Source organism: Grus americana, chromosome 1 (genome assembly GCF_028858705.1).
Source record: "Grus americana isolate bGruAme1 chromosome 1, bGruAme1.mat, whole genome shotgun sequence".
Classification (NCBI taxonomy): Eukaryota; Metazoa; Chordata; class Aves; order Gruiformes; family Gruidae; genus Grus; species Grus americana.
The window spans coordinates 215,079,123-215,103,420 of NC_072852.1; the positions used below are offsets into that span (position 1 = coordinate 215,079,123).

Below are 24,298 nucleotides of genomic sequence, written 5' to 3' on the forward strand. Positions count from 1 at the left end.
GTTCTCCCCTACTGCGTATGAGTATGGTCATCTTAGTCCTTCCCCTGTTTCACAGAGGGACTTCCAAGCACTTCCACCTTGTGGTAACCCTCTACAGATAATTAATTAGTAGCCTGTTCCTTCCCATACTCACAACTCCTCTTATGCTTGCTCTGCACAGAAGAAGATATACAGCAGCATATGAGAACCATGGCAGGGAGGAAAATCACAACTTTGCTTTTGATGTTATTGATCTCTCTCCTGCAAAATAACAGCAGAGCTTTGCATGCTCTGCAAATAGTTTTTTGCCTCCAGCTCTCTGTGTCCCATTACAAGCCCTCGCTTGACAGACACTCTATCAGATGGTCAGTGCCTTTTTTGATTAACCTCTTGTTGCTGCCACCTCTTTTTTGATGCTTTGTTTCCTGCATTTAGCTCTTACCCAGGTTCTCTGAGTATGGTAAAGCTTGTAGGTCTCAGTCAGGTAGTATTTAGAAAAGATACAGTCACTCCATTCAGGTATGAAGCAAAAAGGGCATTTTTGAGTCCCTGCCGGGCAGTGTTAGGGTTTTTTTTTCCCTTGTGAATTTGTTCTCATGAATGATGTTAGGTTGAGATGTCTGCTGGATTGAAAACTTACACTTATTCACAGAGTAGGTTCAGGTTATGCTGCAGCACTGCAAGATGTCTTCCACTAAACATCCAGCTGGCCAGAGGACATAAGGTCCTTCGGTGATAATTGAATAAGTCCATTAGTTTCTGGGCTGCAAGCGCACATTGCCAGCTCAGGTTAAGCTTCTCGCCCACCAACATTCCCAAGTCCTTCTCCTCAGGGCTGTTCTCCATCCATTCTCCACCCAGCCTGTAGTTGTGCTTGGGATTGCCCTGACCCATATGCAGGACCTTGCGCTTGGCCTTGTTGAACTTCATACAGTTCACACAGTCCCACCTCTCAAGGCTGTCAAGGTCCCTCTGGATGGCATCCCTTCCCTCCAGCTTGTCAACTGCACCACACAGCTTGGTGTCATCAGCAAACTTGCTGAGGGTGCACTCGATCCCACTGTCCATGTCGCCGACAAAGATGTTAAACAGCGCTGGTCCCAGTACCACCCCCTGAGGAACACCACTTGTCACTGGTCTACATGTAGATATCCAACCATTGACAGTAACTCTTTGAGTGCGACCATCCAGCCAATTCCTTATCCACCGAGTGGTCCATCCATCAAATCCATGTCTCTCCAGTTTAGAGACAAGGATATCGTGCGGGACAGTGTCAAATGCTTTGCACAAGTCCAGGTAGATGACATCAGTTGCTGTTCCCTTATCCACCAACGCTGTGACCCCATTGTAGAGGTTTTTTGTTTGCTGTTCTTGGTAAGACACCTATGATGTTTTTAGATGGATAGTGATACAGCTTAAAACTTCAGCTCCTAGGAGTCAACAATAGCTTTAGCAGTCCCTTTTTAATCTTTTCACCTTTTTCCTCAAAATTCATGAATAGTCTCATTTCCCAGGGAAGCGAGCCAAGGGGATGAGCATGTCCCAGTGTTGGAGTCTATCTCCCTGTCTGCCTTTTCAGACATCTCCTAACAGATCAAGCATTGCTCCCGGTTCTTTAACCCCCTTCAGCTTCAGTCAATAATGTTGGTACATGATCCAATGGCACACCATTCCCTAAACCTTACCTGCAGCTTTCTGCCTACTTCTGCTTGAGCTGCAGCACTTCCAAGAAACCTGAAGTCAGACCAATAGTTTCAAATCTAGATGTTATTTGTGATGACCTTTTTTCTCCCTGCAAGTGTCTGAAACAATTCTTACATAATAACCCTGCTTCCCAAGCCATAATGGCAGGCAAAATTATTATTTCAGAATTTTTCTTTTGAAGATGTAAGGCATCTCTAATAAAGGCGAAATTAGGGACACATCTCAAAGATAATTAAATAATAAGAAGCCTGTAAAGGTCAGATGCTTGGCTGTAAAAACTTCCGTAGCTGCTCTTTCCGTATAGAGTGTATCTCTTCATTGATGCTCTGTGAATAAAAGCTAGCAGTAGAAAATTACAATGTGTAAAGCCAGCTTAGCTTTAAAGCAGAGATGGAATAATTTATTTAACGTTAGACTTGAGCTTTTTCTTGATTTTTAGTTTGATTTTTATATGTACACTCCTCTTTCAATAGATCTTATGATTACAAGTGATGATTTGGGTGGGAAATATAGACAAGCAGCCACATATTTTCATTTATATTATTGTACAAAAGAAATTAAGCCATGTTTGTAAAGACTGCTTGGATGCTAGTAAGTATTCATCTCAGTAGACGTTAGACGTATGAATGTCTTCAATGATCCAGATTTTGTCTGGTTTTGATCATGCTTTAATGTGGTAGAAAAAGGAAGGTAGATTTGTCTTTTTGAAAAGCTTTGCCTGCATCTGTACTTACATGGGCTGGTAGCCTTGAACTTGCTTGTCAGTGTGCTGTTTGCAGGCAGGCAAGTTCTCTTGATCTGACAGAGCTTGTACAAAAGGTTTATTGATTGGGGTAATTACTTTAGTTTTAGGGTCAAGAAAAGGTTTATTTAATACTGAAGTTAAAGCCTTTTTCTTTCTTTCTGTTATTTCTGTCTCATTTTTATATTTTATTTTTTTTTTAGTTCGCTTTTTTCAGAACAGCAGAATTCTGCCTTAATAACACGGCATATAGTGCTATCTGAGGGTTTCTGCAGAAATGTGTAAAACAGTGCATATGGTTTTCGTTTTTACACTTTTGTATATAGCTCTTTCCATGCACCCCAGACTGCAGGCTAATGTAAGCACAGCTTGTTTTATTCCTGTGTCGTATTACCGAGCTGCTAGAACAGCTCTGTGCAGACTTTTCTTTCCATGAATACTCCCCTGCTAAAGCACAGAAATAAGGTTGTGGGAGTTACTCGTCCACTTTGGCAAACAAAAGAGACCCCTTTCAGTACTAGAACAACAGACTTTTTAAAGACTTCATTTTCCAAAGGCTGTATTAAAGCGTATGTACTTGCATGCAAGACCACAAATGAGAACAGAAGTCAACAGCACTGGCGCCGCGGGAGATACCGGAGCAGCGTCTCTCCCTTTGCAGGGGGGCTGAGGGGGAAGAGAAGGACATAGTCTGTATGGTAACTCCTGGCATGTGTTGATTTTTTAAATGATAACAATTGGTCCGTGTATTAGATGTGTGATTGCTTTCTTTATCTAAGTGCTACAACAGTCTCAGAAATAATTACATAAATTATGTTAAACTGATTTCTAGAGGGTTTGCTGGAGGCTCAGAGAAGAAACACGATTTGACCAAATTTGTCCAGCGAGTCTGCTGGAGGTGGAAACAGAGCCGTGAGTTCTGCTTCTTCTCTGGCCCTGATCAAAGACACTGACAGCTCAATGCAGTTGCCTGAACACAGACATCGAGCGGCATCTGTGACGTGCCGGGGAACTGAGGGCATCTCTGCAGGGGAGCAGATTTGACACAAAACCTTGAGGAGACTCAAGCCCTTCTGTAGCAGTGGCTGGAGACCAGGCGTCATACGTGAGAGCAAGTCTGCAGCACCAGCACCGACCTAACTGAACCTCTGGCATCAGTCATGCCAGCTGGTACATCCTTATTTGTCAGGCAGGATGTATTTGCTAAAGAATTTATGTAAAATGAAACTTAAACTTTAATGCACCCAAAATTCGAACATTGCCAAGGTTTCATGGCATTTGTTTGACCAAACGAGATCACATTTGAGGTCCTCTCTGTGTATGTATGCAAGAATGATTTGCTTTTTTTCCCCTAGAATACACCAACTTACAACATCATTTAAAATGAAACTCAAGGCCAGCTTTAGCCTTGCCCTGAGCTACAAGAGCAGAAATTGTAATGTTCACAACATGAAGTAACTTTTCACTTGCTAGTGCAGCTCCAGAAGTTGAACCCTGAAGGCTGAATAATTGTTGTTTCCTGTATTGGTTTGTAACAATTTATGAGAGTAGGAAAGAACAAAAAAAAAAAAATCTTTGCAATCCCTTGGGCAAATTGGGGATATGAGAGTTTCATTTAGTGGAGTAAAATTCAGGTTTAAAAATATTCCAGCTGCAAAAAAGGAAATCTAGGAAGAAAAGAAATGTTTGCAAGGTGTTCTTCTAGATCTCATCAGCTTTGTCATGTGTGTGTTACAAGTATGGGATAAAAGCGTTATTGTGCTTAGAAGCTGCATTGTAGAAGGAAGAAGAAGGCTTCAGCCCAACAGCTACTTTTTGTTTAAAATCATTCACTGATTTTTTTTTTCCCAGCTAACTTCTAACCTATGATCACATTTCAAGTAATTTAGAACAGAGGGTTTTTTCAGATGGTCAATGTACGATTCCTTAAGAACTCTATTTCGTAGACCCTTTATGCTTTTAGCATTGCTCACGTTCTCAGGGAAGAAAACAGCGTTCCCTGTATATCCATCCCTATGAACAGCAGAAACACATTAGCAGGATTTTCTAAAAGTTGAAGTCAAAAGAGATTTTACCATTAACTTAAGTGGTAGTATACATAGACCAGTGCCCAAGTGCTTTTGAAATCCCATTACACCTTATGCTTTCAACCATCTGATAGCTTTAGATTGTAAGGCATTCTGCGCTGGAAAGATTTCTTCTTAAAAAGGCAGCAGTAAGAGAAAGGAATGAATCAGTGCGATAAAGCTCTCTCTCAAAGGGCAAACCAAATTCAGACCAAATGTGGCATGGGCTTCTGAAGTGGTCGGGCTTGTTCTTTATTTACTCCCCAAACTATTCCCACTTGGTCCCTGTTTCTGTAGAACAGAAGTTCAAAAATAGTGCACAAAAACACTGGTTTTGTAGTATTTCCAGCTGGGCCTGGGGTCAAATGTGCTTGAAATAGTGTGAGGAAGACTGACATTATTGTGGTGAGAGCCATTCGAGTACCTGGATAGATATCTCAAGCCAGACCTAGAAGCAAAAGTACAGACATCTCAAGGGAAAATGTGCTCACGTGATATACCGTCTAATTTGGCAAACTCAGCGGCTCTTGATGGTTTCAGTAAGCAACTCAAACTGATCCTGAACGCCAAACCTCTTGTGCTTCACCATCACCTTTTAAAACGATCCAGGCTCCAGAGTCACTGCTGGCTGGAGCAGGTATTTGTTGTCAGTACACTGATGGAGATGTGGGGTATCTGCCGTTGCAGATGGTTTTTTTCTAAAAAGAGTTCTTACAGAAAAAGAGTGGGGGAATAATAACATGCAGTTGGATACCTGTGATTACTGTACTTCACTCTGACTTTCCGGAATCAGGAGCGATTTAAGGAGTTGTTTGAAGGACTGCCTGCCTGTTACCCTTTTCCTAATTTAGCATCCTTATACTTGCATGTGAAGGTTAGAGTTCCACTGGGATGTGAGAGCAAAATGGGGTTATATGTGTGGATCTTTAATTAAAACAGACCTCCCAGCCTTCAGAAAAAGAAAGAAAAAATCAAAATCTGGCACAACATCAAGTGGCATTAGCAGTATTAGCATCACACTAGGTGCCCTGCAGAAGAGGAAACTGTGAAAGAGCACTCAGAAATAATGACTGGGTTTCCATGATGCTGTCAAGACCTTCACATCTCTGGCTGCCAGGTGTGGATTACTTGAGCTAGAAATGTAAAAGCCTTATAAAACACAAATGAAGCAGCAAAATCGAAATCTCAGCAGGTGAGTATGTAGCATAAGAAGGAACCAGTCCTTTCAGAGTTCAGGTAGGGAAGGAAGAGGAGGAGCAAGAGAATACCAGACCCAGCATTTCCACATTTCCTTTGTTTCCAGGGCATTTTTTTTCCCCCTTTCTTTTTCTTGGCTCATAATGTCAAATCTGATGTTTCAAGATATCTGAAACCTGGTTTATCCCCTCTCACCTCCACGTCTCCCTTGGCATTGTTATCACAATTACAAGGGCAGGTAGGTGACAGTTCTCTAGGCTTAGAATCCAACCTATCCTGCAGTGAAATTCAATCGAGTAGCATCACTTCTTTGAAAAATAAACAAGACTGCAAGCTCTGCAACTGGGAAGTAAATTAAATGTCTTCACAGAGCTTCAGAATCTTCTTTGCCTTTCATGTTATACTGCCTGACTTCCTATGAAAATTATTGCTAATGCAGTCAGGGCAGTGACCGGGAGCAGTTTTGTGAAAGCAAGATGCTATTGCAATGAGCTTGTAGGTGACAGCTTTATCCTGGACCAGCAGGTCTCGGAGAAGGAATATGTGGCTTGCTAAGGTTGCTCTGGTGCAGCAGCAGAGAATAAGGTGAAATAATGTGGTGTCCCTTGACTCTCCCATGGGATGTAATTCATTGTAGGGCGAGAGGGACGCTGTGCACTCCTCGTGGTCTTTTTGCATTTATGTGGCTCACAGACAGGATTTCAAAGTTAGATATGAACCATGCCCTGTTCCATGTGTGCTCCCTTCTTCCCAGCAAAGCATCTTTAGCCAGGGGAACATGACTAGGCAGAGAATAGGCCAGTGGACAGGCAGGAACAATCTGTTTCTGTGTGACAATAAATGTATGTATTTATTTGATACAGTAAACAATTCTCCTCTAAGTATTTGTTTTACTTCTAGATTTTTTTTTTATTTACTTACTTTTTTTTTTTTTAAATTAATGCATCTGTGTATACATAGGGTTGATGTTTATAAGGGAAGGGTAGAACATTTTATTACACCAATCAGTATATATGCTGTATCTCCCTGGGTTGGTAGATTGGTAGATGTAGCAATTTACTTCAGGTTCAGCACCTCAATATATCTTCTCACTAGCACAAAGTAAAAGATTTTGAGGTCATTTCTTGTGTAGTGGTGGGGTAGACCACTAGCTGAAGAGGCCAAACAGTGAGGATATCTAAAAAACCCTTTTTCTTTGCTCTCGCTTCTAGTGTTTGATATTCTTAGTGGTAAAACAAGTTTCATTTTCTTTGAACCTTCAGTCCAGAAACTGAGATTAGCATTCATTAAAGTATAATTCTTCTATTGTAACGCTATTCCTACACATTTGTGACGCCAAACACTGCCAGTTCCAGAACAACTTTGAGGTTATCGAATGAAATAGTTACATTTGAATTCATACAACCACACTGCACTGAATGGCATTTAATCGGTTCTTAGAAAGCAGTCCTGGTAGTTATTAACTCCCAGCAAAGCTAGTGCCTTCAATTGCCAGCTAGATAACTATTTTTTCTTTGCCAATAGATAGTTGCCTCTAAATGCCTAGGGAATGATGATGCTTGGTGGCAAGTGTGGGCTATAAAATATTTATCTTTAACACACAATTGTGTTACTGCCGCCTTTAATAGGATTTGGTGTCAGGCAAACATCTGCCTTGGCCTCTGGCCCAAAGATGTAGAAACAAGCTATTAAGTTGAATGTTGCATAGTAAATAAATAAGGCGGAAATACTGTTAAAGTAGCTATACCGCTGACCAACAAACATGGTGAGTATATAAAAGAGAAGTCAATCAAGAGTCTAACAATTTGTCTACCTCCTTAATATGTTTATTGTATTTCATCTGGATAAAGGTAATTCATGTAGGAAATTGTAAACCAGGCTGACAGATCGTTATAGAGCTCACCACAGTAGACTTGGCTTTCAGGGGGCTTTTTGTCAGCAGCAAAGTGGTCCCCTGAGCAGACCATTAGCCTGGGAGCTTTGTCGCTGTCATATAAGTCAGTTTATGCTACGAAGCAAATGATGTATTTGTCTATGCCTCAGATTACCAGCCTAAAAAAATGGGAATGGTAACAATTAGCGATTTCCTACTGAAGTTAGGGATATCCTCAAATGCAAGATGGTGTAGTATGAAGTTGTCTTATGGGTATGGACAGGATCATGCCAGTTTATAGCTTCTCTCAGGGTAAGGAGTGATTGCAGTGGGAAAACAAGCAATGAGATAAAGGTTTTGGCCAAGTTTCCCTCAAAGTCTACCAGCTGTGAGATTGCTCGTACTGAAAAAGGTCCCCTGAGACAAATGGCAAAAATCCCAAAGTATCCTCAGCAGCTGCAAGTCAACATGGTGCTTGAAGTAAAGCTGGTTTGCTCCATACTATGATCTGTTTCTGTGCTTTGATAATTAAAGCTCTTGAGTGGGAAGGACCTTAAAGAGTGCTTCAGAAGAAGAGTTTTGCTCTTGGAGAAGTCTAGGCTTTCACACTTAATGAATGTTTTCTGTCTCTCATTTTTATGAACTTTTGTACATCCTTCTTTTCCTGAGGGAGGTGGCCGGACGAGGGTAGGGAATACTTGGTGCCTCGGACAAGACATTTCCGTACCGCTTTCCAAAATGAGACAGTGCGGATCTGAAGACCGTGTGCCTCGTTATGTCATTTACTCCTCCTCTCTGAGGAGCTCTGGATGTTTACAATATGTATTCAGGAAATGGCTTGGGTTTTGAGTTGCTAATCAGATTTTGAGGCTGGTGGGACAATTACTTCCATACACAAGCTTCTTCAATCCCCATTTGAAGCTGCACCACCTTAAGCTTTTCAGGCCTGTTCCCAGCGTGAGTGATTTGCTTTCAGGAAGTTGACTCCTGCTGCCCTTGGTTGTTGGAAAGTGGCATGGGAGCTGCATTTTCAATGTTCTCTTTGGACATGATAGCAAAACCATATGAAAGCATCATGCATCCTCCATTGGCTGACCCTCCAATTAATAATCTTTACCCTTACCAGCTGGTGTCAATCAGATCGCTTCAGAGATTTGGAAGTCAAGAGAAAGCTGTGGGAGTCAGACTGAAAACAGAGAACATACATCTATCTACTTCTAAAAAAGAATTGTGTGCCGTGAACTTTAACAATTAAATAAAACAAAACAAAACACTGACATGATTCTCTCAAGCAGTTCCCATGGCATAATTCATAATACACCATATGGAATTCTGTATATATTGGGAAATATCCTTATAGTTACATGAACAACTTACAGAATAAGCTGTAGAATGGAGACTAGAACCTAGCCATAAGTGCAGTGACCTGTTTTTATTTATTGACTGAGAGTTTGTCACCTCTGTAGCAACGTTGGCTGTTGACATACTTCACAGACAGTTGCTTTCTGCCACGAATTTAGGGGCTCCCTGAATCTTAAAGAGTTTGCTCTCTTCTATCATCTACGCCCCATTGGATAATAATTTGGCTAACTCCTAGCTTCTGAAAATTTGTCCATTTGATTCTTCATTCTTTCTAGGGTTCCCTCATCATGACTCCCTAATTTCTTATGCTGAGTCACCCACTCCTCTCATTTAGTTTGAAATGTAGGTATTCGAGCAGTGTGCATGGGTGTGTGTACACGGTGCGTGTACATTTCAGAAGGGCCAGAAAATTGACTCAGCTGTCCAACTGGCACAGTCTGTAACCACTGAAACAAAATTCAGGCTCGGGATGAAGACAGAGGTTTTTATGGGAAGTCTTAAGTGAGTATGACTTGCTAATGCCTGCAATCTTCAAAGTAAAACAAAATTCCAGTTTGTGATTGTATCTAATATAAATAGGACCATGCTCGGTATTGCACACACAACTCTCAGACTTGTTGCTCACAAGCCTAAGTCGCAAGCCTTGTTTGTTCTTATTAGCTCTGGAGTTCATGAGAAAAAAGCAGGTTCATCTAACGCTTCCTTTATGGAAATACTTTTCGAGCTGTTTGGGAGCAGCTTTGAGACAAAGATGTGCTGCATGAATCTTCATCGCTTTTCAGAGTTGATTCTCAGTAGTGAAGAACTTTGGGGAATGTGCAGAGACCTTAATTGCCCTGAGTCACACCAGGCAGGTTTGTATCCTTAACTGCTAAAAAATGGTAAGTGGCACCAGCCACTGCAGGGGGATGAGTTTCTTTTCCTCTTCACTTCATCTCGTCTCTATCAGGCAGGTTATTCCAGGGCAACGTGAGCTAGGGTAAAATGAGAACATGTTAGAAATGTTACTTTGGCTATATTAGAAGAACAAGGAGCATTAGAGGAAGCAATGAAGTAGGATGAAGTGATTTTTAAGAACTTGCTCTATTATTAATTGTATAGGGTCTGCAGGACACTATTAAAAGTTACTGAGGTGCTTCAGTGAAGAAGATACAGTGGATTTCATTCACCTAGTTTTTATCTCCTCCTGTCTTGGCCACAATATGGTATGATGCAGTTAGGGCACACTTGTAAAGAAGAGTATGGGAAATCAAGGATTCAGGAGACAGTGATATATGAAGTGATATGTGTGCATATCACTGCATTTTTGCCCAGTAAAATGCCAGATCTGTAGATAAACCACAAAATATATGTGAATATTTTTTTGACATGCATTAGTGTCGGTCACTGTGGTGGGATCTGACTGATTATAGATGTCTTTGATGACAATATCTGCATCTGAACTAGTCAGAGGAGGGACAGAAGCACTACTGGAATAAAGTTCATTAAATGGATTCACCCTAAGATTCAGGAAAGTGTGGTTACCTAAACACAGGTACACTGCATTTCTGTGGTACTCTGAACTTCTAGATCCCATTATACATGGTCAGTATAGTGGACAAGAGTCGTTCACTTTAACCTACAGTAGACATCAAATTGATGTACTGAGTATTGTCTGTCTCATCCTAGGCATCACAAGTACATCGGCTGAACCACACTATAAATGCAAAATATTATTTCCTTTAGCTGATGCGGTGCATTGTTACACTTTGGAACAGCTGCCATGCCTGATGCTACGTTGCTTTTTGGATGTTGCTTTGATTTTTTTATTATTTTGCATAAATATTATTTATTATATTACATAAACATATCAAGAAAGTTGTATGGATATTTAACTCCTTTTCAAGAACTCAATTTAGTCCTTTAAAGCAAAAGCTTGAAAAAAGCTTTTAAAAAAAACCCGTTTTTAATATACTATAGGTGTTGTCATAACACTGGAAGCCTGTCCTTCTTCAAGCACTGACATAGGTATTCCCATTGACTTCAAAGGTCGTGCATATGTAACCTCTACGCAGCGTTACTACAGCTTGCAGTCCCCAGCCCAGAACGAGCGTGTGAGGTTTCAGGACATGGCTAAGTACTACGCTGATGCTGAACAGCGTGACCCTACTCCTGCTCCCAGTTTTCAGGCAGTAGAAAACAGTTCACTTGGGTTTTTTCTCTGCTGCTTTAATTTTTTTGCCACCTTTTGAGCTTAACTAACTCGTCGAAGGGTCTGACAAGTGCCAGGACCCGCACAAGAAGAGGGAGCTTAGACTCGTACCTAGGATGAGAGGACAGAGGAAAAGGACGGAGCCTTTCAGCAACAGGAGCTGTCAAAACTCCCTGCACATCTCACTAGCTTGTTTCACGGTACTCACACTCTGTACCTTCTTCATATGTGTATGTGCATAGATAAATAATTTTTTTTCTAAATTTCTGCGATTATTTCTTGAAGAGAGGAAGGATATAAATATTGTAAAAAAAATCATAGAGAAAATGCATAAAGCAAAATTATTTTCTTTTTCAGCAATGAAATTAAAACATCACAAAATTCTAAAGTTTGTATACATACGAGCTAACATTTACTTTTCATTTACAGGATAAATTTGTGTTTGCACCTGCTATTAAATGCAAGTTACTATACCTAAATACCAGTATAAAAGCCCAAGGCCTGAGTTGGTATTTCTTTATTCTAGAAAGCATGGCTGCTCGTTGATTGGAATAAAGATGGCAACTCAAGCCCAAAGTGTTGCCTGCATGCTGTGTTTGTATTTCCATACACCATAAAGTGAATGTCTGCTTAACTATAGAACTGACAGCACTTCTTGTCCCTTCCTTGCTGCATGGAGCTATCTGATTACGAGATGTCTGATGCCAAGACTTGAAACATAAGTGCTTGAAACTGTTTTTATTATTTAAAACTGCCGTTGCCCTTTATGAATGATTAAATTACATCACGTCCTTTAAAACGCCCTTCAGAAACCTCTGTTGTTTGGAGAACACCCATCCAGAGCCAGGCTTCCTTTCATTTGTGATTAGAAACTAATCTGCACATCTCTGCTGCAGCTGTTTCTCTTCACTTGCACCGACAGGAAGTTTACAAATATCTTTGCTACCACAAGGCCTCGTGAAGTACGCCTGTGGAAGCACAGTCATTATTCACATGGCTGACATCTCCACCCCACTCCATGACAGATGCACCACCGGTGCCCCTCCTGTATGACTGAATCCAGTTTTCATCTGATAAGCATCTCCCTCAGAGAAAATGTGAAATAATAGCGTGGAACGAACCAGGGTATTCCATCATAATTCCAAGCCCCACTCACATTTACTCAATCTTCACTCACAGTTCAGTCAAGAAAATAAAATTATTTTCATTCTCCTTTTGATATGTAATATTTACCAGCTTGTGTTCTTTTATGAAAGATAATTTTTAGCCCCGATATTCTGAACTGTCCTCAAAATAAAAATGCTAGATAACATTTTGCTTACCAGTTAACTTTCCTTGAAAGATGAATAGCCAATGTTTTTGCCAAAGTCAGGGAATTTAAGATGATAACTAGAAACAGAAGGAAGTGTGGAATAGTCCCATTCCTGTTCCACCAAGACAGAAGCCCCAGCGCTTTGGGCTGGTTGTATATTATCGCAGAAGAAGCCAGAAGACGTACAGTTAGAAATAATCCTTCAGGCAGACAGGATGAACCGAGGGTCTGTGTCCGGTGAAGTTCAGAGGGGAACATTTCTGTCATAGATCAGCTCTGTTTGGCACCAATAAATGCCCCAAGTTCACTTACCCGGGTCGACAAAATTGGACCAAAGATGTGTGTTCTGCCATGAGAACGGCGTGTATTGCTTCTCTCCAATAAATTCAAAGTGGGAAACTGGTCAGAAAAATAAACAGGAAGAAAAGACTTTTGGAAGTTTTCAGGTACTGTGTGAGGAAAAAGCCAGGTGGGTGCTGAGCAGCTGCGATTTAATCGTAGGGTTTGCAGTCGCTCTGCACTGATGTGTTATGGTGGAGCTGTCCGTTGGTGTAAATGGATGAGTGCTGTGTAGTGGAGCTCAGACTAATGCTTCCAGTCCCGATTGCTTTGAGGTTCCAGCTGTCCTGCCATCCAGAGCCCTCCCAAACTCAGAGGTGTTTTCCTGCCTAAAGAATGATAATTCTCTTTTGTTTTCCAGAATCAGTGGATAATTGTCCCAGTAATTGCTATGGGAATGGAGACTGCGTGTCTGGGACTTGCCATTGCTTCCTCGGCTTTCTGGGCCCTGACTGTGGCAGAGGTAGGAATTTATACTTGATTAATTCTTCCCCTCTTTCCTTGGGTTAACGTTTTTCGTGTGGAAATTATATTCATGCCTGTGTTTTTCGCAAAGTACACCTCACCCAGCGTGGCGATGCTGAGGTGGAATGGAAACGAGTTGGATCTGTGGATTTGTTTGCTGCTAGTCACGATTGCTGCGGCCTTAGCAACAACACAAGCCCTCAGCCGCGTACGGACAGGCAAAATGTCGCCTTGGGGATTTTCTCTCTGGGAACGACTTTAGAAAACACGACTTGAAAATGCGGGATTATTGTTTGTTTAGCGGAGCACTCTATCATTGTGTGGTGCAACCCTGTAATGATACTTTCCTTTAAGATACTGATTATAAAGAAAATGAAGTACTTTTGTCATTGCTGCAGGCCTTGCGAGTCTGCCTGAGGTATGAGCGGTCGCTGACAGCCTGGCTGTGGGGAACAGGGCAGGGTTAGAGTAAGGCCGGGAGTGGAGTAATCGCAGGAAGAACTGGATACTTTGGCCAAAAGTGAAAACTCTGGGACGATTAGGAAGGAGGTTTACCCCAGCAAACAATATAATACATTTTTCTGCTCAAGTGAAAAGTATTTTTAATAAATGGTTTTGGAAGGATTTTCATTTGACCTGAAATTTTCAGGTTATTTAAACATTTAAAAACCAAACTGAAGTACTTTTAGTAAGAACGCGTTTCGGACTGAGAAATCAAATCGTTGCATGTGGGAAATGCCAGAATGCCGTGCATCAACCTTTTCAAGGCCTTTTTTGGCTCAAAGAGTCCAACAAGCTAAGTGCAGATTTATAAATTTGGGGAGGGAGGTAGTGTAAAAAGTTAGTGCCCACACAAGGAGCTTTGCTAAGGCAACGGCTCAGGCCTTCACCCCAGACCGTTGCTTCTTTGGAAAGCTGGCTGGCTCCTTCCCAAGAGAGAGAGCTAAACTCCGTCCAACCCCACATCCTCTCCCCTCCCGCTGAGCTTGGGTCACATCACTGCAGCCCAGCCAAGAGATAAGGACGGCCGCACACCCCGCAGGCAGGGAGCTCTCTGCTGAGGCAGTGTGGTCCAGGCTAAAACCCCGGAGGTGTTTCAGAGTTCACAGCCCAAGTAAGATGGATGTGGCATTCTACATCCCTGAGAGCCGTTCAGTCAAACTTCTTGCTGACTCAGGTTACACTTGGTTTGCATTTCCTTACACTTGGTTTGCATTTCCAAGCTCCTTTTCAAACCCGGAGAGCTAGAGACAAAAGGAGAGGTTTTTTCCATCTCCCACAGCGTATTCCTACTCGCACCTCCTAACTTTTGGTAGGAGCAGAAGTTCAGGCTTTGTTCCCCTCAAGGCTCCCTGCAGAGTCAGTGGAGAAGGAGAAGCTCCTTCACTGCGAGTCAGAATATTTAAACTTTTGTTCTGATTCCACTTTCAGAGGAGCTTACCTCCCTTCAGGCGTTACAGACCTAGCTTTCTCAGGCACTTCACCTGAGTCATGTGAGTGTTTCCCATTTCACTAGGGTGCTTACTCTGGCTGATATGAACACCTTTTATTCATAGAATCATAGAATCATAGAACATCCTGAGTTGGAAGGGACCCATAAGGATCATCGAGTCCAACTCCTGGCTCCACACAGGACCAGCCGAATCACAGCATATGACTGAGAGCGTTATTCACGTCTATCTTTTGGTTCAGAATCATCTGGGTTCAGATCACAAATTAGTCTCTGCCTTTAGGAGAACAGATTAATACCTGGAGTAACAAAATGCTATTTGTGTATGCATTTCCACCCAGTGGGCTTGTTAAATGGTTCATCGTGCCATGAGTGTGAGATACGAGGGGCCCAGCGTTGGCTTCCCGTTGGTTTTCAGGTGAATCTAAGATGCTGCTTTTGACCTACAAATCCCTCAGAGGGCAGCAACTGCGGCATGTGTAAGGCTGCTACAGTATGTGTCTGCAGCCATACATCGGTCCCTGTACTGAGAATTAATCCATAATGATGCAGGTCTCTGCCCACGTGAAGATTTCTAGGTCATAGATTTCCTGGGTGTTCCTTTGTTTCAATTCAACCTTGTAATTCACCGTGCAAATGAGTGGGAAACAGTGGAGCAGAAAGCCTTTCTGGTTTTAATAATGGTTAATTATTAATGTATTATTAACCAATTATTTTAAACCAAGTAAATGATAACAAATCACCAGAGGTGTATTCACAGGCCTTTTGAAGGCCTACTTGAACATGGGAGATGGTGTTTTAAAGTCCTGTATAAAGTCAACAAACGAATGATCTTACTCTCTGATGCTAACCTTTACAAGAAGTCATGTGCAATTTGGGTTGTTGCTACCATAACCATACTAGAGATTTACTATAATTTTGGCATCTTAGATATTATTTGTTGGAATCTGAATGATGAAATCATAATTATATATCTTTTTACATGGAAAAGAGTTGCCCAAGTAGCAGTGAAAAAAATCCCGAAACCTCTTTTGTCTTTAGTCATTCTGGTATGCTACAAAGGAGGTCTTGTTCCTGCCATCGCCTCGACATTTGCAGCAGCACTTCTCAGGTTATGCTGAAGGTGTTCTCCGTAGAGGGCTCTGTAGAGTGCCAGCCTTATTGCACATGGCCAGTCATTTAGCTGATCTTGTACTGAGTGATCAGCTTGTCAGAAAACGTGTAAGTCTTCCTTAGCAACCTCTCACTGGTTAAAGGCAATTATTCTTTCTTCTGGTGAAAAGAGCTGCAGACTATCCTCTTCCAGTGCCTTGAAAGAACAGGGTCCATTACTGAGCATTTGAAATTTGAGACAGGGGGGCGGAAAATTCCATCAGCCTAGCTGAAAAGTGAAATTACAGAGTGAGTTTGCTGTGAACCATGTACACAACAAAGTGTATCTTAAACAATTTATGCCTCGTATTGTATAGGTAGATATCTCCTTGCAAATGATGCACTTGAAACGCACCGCTGCAATGTGCTTCCTTTACAGTGAACAGAGGGCTCCTTAGTAAATAACAGTTGTGAAATTCCTTTCTTTTCTAAACCTCGTTTATCTTGGTCAGGCAAACATAGTTCACTGCATATCAAATTGGCTTAACAGTCAGAGCTGGCAAAGCTTTGTATTTTATGGAGGTTGCTATAATTCCGTAACGCTCAGACTTGCCTGTAAGGACACAGGGAAGCAACACAGGATGGGCACCGTGCGATTACTATCTGAGAAGGTAGGAAGAGAAGGAGAGAAATGTTGCCCTTAACCATGTTAATAATACCTCTTCCTGCGTATACTCAGAGTCAGGAAGGGAAGCAAAAGAGGTACACTGTATTCATCGCACACCTCATGCAGTTGAATTAAGCAGCAGACTGGGATATCCCTTTTCCATTTGCCTTCCATAAAAATGTTCATAAATTACCTTTATTGGGGGCAGATGAGAAGCCCAGCTGCTCTCACCTAAGGATGATGTGCAACAGTGAATGAGAGAAGTCTGCGTTGAATATATGTACTTGCAGCTGAGTTTCAGTGAAATGAAATGGAAGAGAACAGGGCTTAAGCAAGAAGAAATTTCAAGGGATGGTGAACAGGGGAAGGGTATTGTTTCTGAGGGACAGAAATCAGCAGCTTCCTTGGAAAAATCAGAAAAGAGGATAAAATGAGCATAAGGTGCCAGGTGTGGAGAATGGAAAAGAGAGAAGGCATCATCAGAGAGGAGCAGAAGGAAGCTCCAGAGAGCAGCGGTTACCAAAGCTTTGGTCATGGAGGCTGGGGTCTGGTGCTTGATGCCCTCTCCTTCCTTGGGGAGCCTGCTCTGTATCCTTCAGTTCATCCCATCCCCCTCTGCCTGACATTTTCCAAATTTAGCTGAGAAAACACTTAATCCTGGATTCCATCATGCCACAGCTTGAGCTTGTCATCTTCCTCTTCTCCCCTTTATCACAGGGAAGAAATCCTGTAGCTGGTTGGCCTTGAGAATCAGAGGACTTTGCCAGAAACAAGGGCAATTAAAAAATCTTTTTTAAACCGATATGAAGATCAAGGGATAGATTTGGAGAACTTTTACAGGGAGCTTGGAAAGACCAGTGGCCAGTTTGGCATTGTGTCTGATGACAAATGAACTCCAGCAGAGGTGATAACCAAAGAACGGGGGCTGGAAATTCAGTTGATGGTATGACATGAGCTAAATCAGGGAAATAGTTTCAACGTGGCATTCTGGACTCTGAGCAAAGCAACTGAAACCCGTAAAGCTGAGAATTACAACGGAAAAACAGTGATTTGTGTACAGCGAAGGTCCACAGCAGAGGCAATGTCAAGGAAAGTATGAAGTCTGGCAGCGGGTCAGGGATTGTGATAAACAATCTAAGGTCAGCGGTGCTGCTGAAAGAAGACACCAGTACATTGAAAAGGCAGAATGCAATAAGATTCTGAGTTTAGTTAGTGAAAAAAGTATCAGAGGCACAAAGCAAGGAGCTATTCTATCTCAAGAGCACTGTTTGTTTGTTTTAAATAGTTGTAGGAGAATACAGTCAACAGCTGGGTGTCATCCACGTAAAATTGTTTTTGGCAAAGAAAAGAACTGTGTATGAAGAATATAAAACCCATGCTGGACTCTTGTGCTCTTTTTTGAAGTGAGAGCCGTGTACAGTTGCATTTTAATGTGATTTCTGTTATCTTTCCCCAGCGTCCTGCCCCGTGCTGTGCAGTGGAAACGGGCAGTACATGAAGGGGAGGTGCTTGTGCCACAGCGGCTGGAAGGGAGCAGAATGTGACGTCCCGACGAATCAGTGCATTGACGTCTCCTGCAATAACCATGGCACGTGCATCATGGGGACCTGTATCTGCAACCCAGGATACAAAGGCGAGAGCTGTGAAGAAGGTATTCGCAAGATACATTCAATTAGCCTTTTGCTTTGATTGTCGTTACATAATTACATGGATGGAGGCAATTCAGAATAGGACTGGCACTTAAACAGAACAGTAATAGGCACCTTACAGATACAATAGATGGATGCAACATAAAAATAACTTGTCATTAGCTATCATATTTGTTCAATAATTGGATGAAAAGCCATCAAATGCTTCAGATAGACAAATCTAGTTGAAAGACCAGAACATCTAATCATATGTTCAAATGTTCTTATTAAAGCATCATTTCCATTTGCACATCTAAACGTATAATTACTTTTACAGTGCTTTCTTCTCTTCTGTGCTATGCCAAGTGATTTCAGTTGCTTACGTACACAAAATGGTGGCGCGTGAGAGAAAGTCCCTGATTCTTGTCAGCTTTAAAAGCTTAGAAATGCTCAGGATTCAAATTAAATTCTGCTTCAAAATCAGATATGATTTTAATGGCTCTTCCATAGCTTTTTCCTCACATTAGCCCCAAACATTTTTCATCTACATTTAGATTTGAGGCTCAGAAATACGGTGTCTTCTAGCACTTATCTTTAATCTTTTTGTGTAGGAAGTCACCTGCCACCATAAACCTTTATCTTCCCGAGTCTGTGACTGCTTTTTATTGCTAAATGAAAAAGTGGACAGTTTCGTAAGTGTACAAATCATTTGGACAGTTATAAAAAGACATCCAAAGTGCCTCATTTACAGAATAATGTTCAGCACTTTTGAAAATTATTCTCAAAATCCTATGCAGATGGTCTGGAAAATAATTAGGTTTAAATTCTGCCTCTATAAATGCATATATAAGGCCTCTGCACCACCTGATAGACTTAAGACATCCATTTGATACACGTATAAGAATCACAAGGGCTTGTATTAATTTACGGTTGTCTTCATGTATGTGGGATAAAGATTTATCTGAAATGTCTTTATTTTATGGACAACATCAATAGGCTGAATTGGATTCAGACATTCAAATGGCATCTAATCTAGCAATTCTTTTGATGCGTTAAATGTATTGGAGTGGGACATCTCTGATGTAACATGGCTTTGGCGTCAGTAAATGTTAGAGATGAAGACAGTATCAGCTCTATAACAATAAGGCATCTCTTGAGAAAGCTTCATTTTGGCTTAAGAAAGTGCAATTCAGTGAAGCTGTGGGGCATGCAAAACCCAAAGATGGTGACTACTGAAGTATCTTTAAAGCATCTCCGTAGACCTCATATTTACTAGATCATATCCTCACTGGATAAACAGAAATGAAAAGATTCTGATTTTGCCTCCAGCCAGACGTGTTTATTGTGTGTAAATCAGAGTAAGATTTGCCCTTTTTCTAGCAGGAACCTTTTTTCCCTGGTCACGTTGAAAGCAGAAAAGCCAGACACTACTCAGTTATTTTATGTTATCACTGTAACAGGGGACAGTGTCAGTCCCACTAGGTAAAAACATGAAAAAGAATGAAGAACAAAGAAAACATCATTTTTCTTATGGGCTATTTTTCCAAGTGTGCATTTGTTTTTCATATTCAAGGCTTAATTTGTATTGTGTTGGGGGGGAAGGAACTCAGAAATGTGCCATGTGGGAAATCTTTGGGGGATATATATATATTTTTAGATCTAGTAAAAAAGTTGATTTATACTATTTTTTAAATTGCTTTTACTTTTTAATTTCTCTTCTAAGAAGGACCATCTGGTATTGATTACTTTCTATTATTTCTCGGTTCTCATAGCTTCACTGCTTAGTCCATGTTTATAATGGGTTTTCATTCCAGAGTTTCTTCTGTCTTTTTCCCTCATAGAAGTTCAGCAATGTTTATAAAACATCAGCCAACAATCTTACATGAGGTTTTCTTTTCTCCTTCCTCAGTTTATTGGCCCATATTTTATAAGGCATGGGCTAAGCCAGCGAGACATTAAAGGGAGGGGAGCAAATTTAAGCAGTGAAAAATGAGAAGTTACTCTTTGGGTACCGAATAAGCCTAATAACTTGTGTGACCAATGAAGCATGAAGCATATTGGGGAAAAGTGTAGAAGAGGCACTAGCCTTGCTTGCTGCATGATTTATCTCCCTGGCAAAGGTTCTGCACAAGGCTGAACTATAAATGGGGCATTTTCCGACCAGGAATTAGACCACTTGGGACAGTTTTCAAGCAGCAAAACAGATACATGTGAAACCTTTTTTTTTTTTTTTCCTCTTTTTTCCAAGTATACTAGGTTTTGTCAGCTCTGCCCTCCTGCCCCGCTCCCCATCTCTGCTTCTCCCAGAGCTGAGCAGCTAAATTTGTCAAGCAGAACTCCCTAAAAATATACCATTGTACTCCAAATCCACTAAGCAATTGATTAAGAAGAAAGCAGAAGCCCGTAATCCTGTCCCAGGGCCCTTCTGATGGTGCAGAAAGCCTAAAGAGATACAGCTAGTGAGGCTGAGATTAAAGTAGCCATTGTGTGTGACATTTTCTGAAAGGGCTCATTTCAACATGAAAAATGGCCTTGGGATTATGATAAATGGGGGGTTCTGACATGCACATTCCCCTCCTATAATCGTCTGTGTTGGAGCTGAGATAGCAGATTGTCTGCCTCCTGTGATGGAGCCCCCTGTAAAACTCACCTTTTTCCCAATTGACCTTCAGAGGGGATGATTAATTGCCTGGAGGTAGCCTCTTGTCAGTTAGCCTGTGATCTTTGTTCTCTATGTTCAAACCATCTGCTGAGAACGTACGAGGCTGCTAGTCTGTTTCTTAGTCCTTTTCGTACTTATTACTGCTGAGAAAGAACAGGGCCAGGGCTCCAAGGGTCTCATGCTAAAATTGGCACCCTAGCTCCCAGCTCGCTAACAGTGAAGGAGATTTATAGACTCATCCTTTCCAGCCTCTTACAATTTTGAGGATTGTTCCAGCTATGAGCAGGGCTCCAGGAATCAAACAAAACAGAAAATGCTCTCACATGCCTTGGGATAGTAATTGCTGAGCCATTACTTGTCAGACTGAGAAAGTTTTAAGAATCCAGGGAATTATCAGAGCAGCTGTTGTGTTTCCTTTTAAGGTTTCTGGATCTTAAACAGGTCATTGGGATTCTTATTAGCTTTTACAGGGGGGAAAAGAAATGAACCGCAAACCTGCTGTGTGTGCGGTGGCCGTGTTCTGCTCTTCTGTATCAGAGCCAGGAGCTGGACAGCTTTCCTCTTGCTGCTTTGCCAGACTGACACTTGTCACTGATCCCCAGGGCACTGCCACACACCGTTTCAAGAGATGGGAAGAATTTCTCTAGGCTGTCCTATATGCTTTTATATATAAATAGATGATCAACTCCTCCAGTCCTTTTTTGAGAGGGTGTCTGGTGCGTTTCATATTTTTTGATTGCTGGGTGAAATTCCCCCGTGGGCAGAGGAGCTGACAGTTGCCTACAAAACACATAACTCAGGAATAAGGCAGCAGTACATTCGGTCTTTTCGTGTGCATTGCTATACCGTGTGCCTAACTGAGTGGCCTTCAATCTTGTTAGGAAAGTGCCTCTTTTGCGGGGGCGGGGGGAAGTAATTTTAAAAAAGAATGATCAAATTAATTGATTGATTAAAAATAAAACCAGAAGAACACCAATATCCAAAAATATACGATTTTGGTTTGAACCTTATGCTTCAAAACAGTCTAAGGATATGTTTAACGTGAAATTTATGTAAGTGTCTGTGAAACCTGTATAGATTTCAGCACATTCTTCAATTTAAGCATGTATTTTGCTGAATAAGGACATCAACTTCTGCTGAATCTTTATGTAAAATTCTCTCTCAGAAAACTAGAGCTCAGCTTTGAATTCATTAGTAATAGTAATTTAGGCTATTCTGATAGAATAAATGGAGGCACAATATGTGTGCAAGAGAATATTATTCTTATTCTATTCTTAATTGATATTAGCCTGTTCTCACTACAAAGATCATTTATGAGTGTAGGCCTGCATAAAAGGATGGATTTAATAATTAATTTTTTCTCTGGTTTTCATGTAAGTGTTTTATGTCTCACTGCCTTTTTGGGCCACTATCTTCTTGCATGAAGCATCTGTTTTGTGCTTTGCTTTCTGGTTGGAGCCTTGACATACTATATAAATAAGTTTGTGTAGATGGCAATCTGATAGCTTTTTTTTTTTTCCCCCCCTGAAATTCCCATTTGCTTTCCCTATCTGCTTCCTCTTCCTTCTCACGTGCAGTGGACTGCATGGATCCTACCTGCTCGGGACGAGGCGTGTGCGTGCGAGGAGAATGTCACTGTTCAGTTGGCTGGGGAGGAACAAATTGTGAGACCCCAAGAGCTACTTGCCTGGACCAATGCTCTGGTCACGGGACCTTCCTCCCAGATACCGGACTCTGCAGCTGCGATCCCAACTGGACTGGACACGATTGCTCAATCGGTAACATCAGCGGTGACTTACTGTTGGTTTTTATTTTATTTAAACTTTGTAAAATATTCAGACTTAGATCTGCAAAAGAGAGTGCTACAATTGCGTTCCAGTAAAGCACGTGTAGGGCATGACTGGAAGCAGAAATGCCATAGCTCAACTACATAAATAATTCTGCTTCCATTGCTGAGCATAGAGTAATATAATAAATAACCCCATTAAAGCCACCTAGGCTTGCTATTGTTCATTATATTCCGATGAATGTAACTGATGGTCTACATATAACTGCTTGTTCTGGTGTTAGTTCTTGATGAATCCCAGTAGCCACCAAAGGGTCTGTTTTGCTTTTTAGGAGATGACTAAATATTCTTTAGGCGGCTGTAAACAAGAAGGAAGAGGTGGCAATCCTTCAGATCTCATTTCCATTCTGAATTTAAAGGCTGTGCTTTTCTCGGCTCAGCTAAAGGAAGATGACTGTCACATGAGGTTCATATTAAAAGACTGTAAGCACTGTCCTCTATCAAGTGACAAATAAGTTAACTGAGTAGAAGTATTTAATGGTACAAGCACCTACCAAGAAGACAGAATTTTATGGGCAGTTTTGTGTAAAGGTCTGGGACTGTGACCTTCCTTCATTCTTCAGCTGAATGGGCATCTTGCTCAAAATCTGCATCAGGTATCTGAAATCAAGGCTAAAGCAAAACTATTCAGGAGCTTTTTCTTTTCTTTCAAATACAGTTAGCTTTTAGATGCCACTGAATAGCCACAGAAATGCTATAGTACATTAAATAGTCAGAACCTATGGAACATTAGTCTTTTAGCTTTTGTGCTGTATATTGTGCTCACAAACAAGAGACCACAGCAATAACAGCGTCTTTACCTTGCACAGCTGGGGTGGAACTAGGCCAAAAATCCAGGGCAGCTCAGTCTAGGCAATGAAATGAAATGAATTTTCAGCAAAGCGACAAAAACCCCACTATTAGGAGAGTGGATATAGTAGAAAAATTACGTAAACAACGTTTTCACTGAGGAATTACTATCACGTGTAAAGAAAATCAGGTTAACTGCTTGCAAGTATTCTAAGAGAATAACCTCCAAGGGTTGGGCAAACTGAATAAACTGATACAAGGGACATAAAAACCTTTTCGACAATTGGCGTTTCGGTTAGAAGTTAGGAAGCTTGTCATAAAGTAAAATTGAGTGGGTTGAAGAATAAGCAAAAGAGGAGTCCTATTCACCTGGAGCTAAAACCAGCTTGATCAAAACTTTTGCAGATGTAGGGACAGAAGCTGTCCTGCATTGATAGGACGGTAAATTTGGTGTCAGGCTTTTCCTTTCCCCATATTGACATCTTCAGTACCATACTCTCTGAGTTCAGTTGTAAGACCACCGTAAGGGGAAAGGTAACAGTGTATTTCTAGTGATTTTGTAGCGTAGTTCATAATTGAGTCATTATTCTGAGTTTATATGGAGGTTTGGGGATTGCAGGGATGGATTTGGAAAAATGTTCATTTCTACACACAAACAGAATTCACTTTCCCTTTGTTAACCTGCAGGGTCAGGTACAGATGATTTATAAGCTTTCCTTACACTGCTTTTACAAATCCATCTAGTGCAAACTTTCTTTGGCAGCATGAGGTTATTTGAGACAAACTTGAGCATCATTCCAAGACCTTTTTCCTCACCGAGCTGCTTGTAACATTCAGGTTATTGTGCCTCACAGCTAAAATCTCAGCTAAGGTGATTTGTAAACTTCCATGTCTAACCCAGACCTTTCCACTGAGTTGATGACTTGATTTGAAA

At 41.3% G+C, this 24,298-nt stretch overlaps 1 protein-coding gene across 2 annotated transcripts in view; it reads left to right on the forward strand.

Annotated features, from left to right (window-relative positions):
• TENM4 (teneurin transmembrane protein 4) overlaps window positions 1–24,298 on the forward strand; it is a 622,246-nt gene that overhangs the window by 445,906 nt on the left and 152,042 nt on the right. For both annotated transcript variants that reach the window (XM_054803254.1, XM_054803243.1), the window contains 3 exons: window positions 13,127–13,228; window positions 17,896–18,090; window positions 22,307–22,507. In XM_054803254.1, coding sequence (XP_054659229.1) covers window positions 13,127–13,228; window positions 17,896–18,090; window positions 22,307–22,507 — 498 coding nt within the window. The remainder of the gene's footprint in view (window positions 1–13,126; window positions 13,229–17,895; window positions 18,091–22,306; window positions 22,508–24,298) is intronic.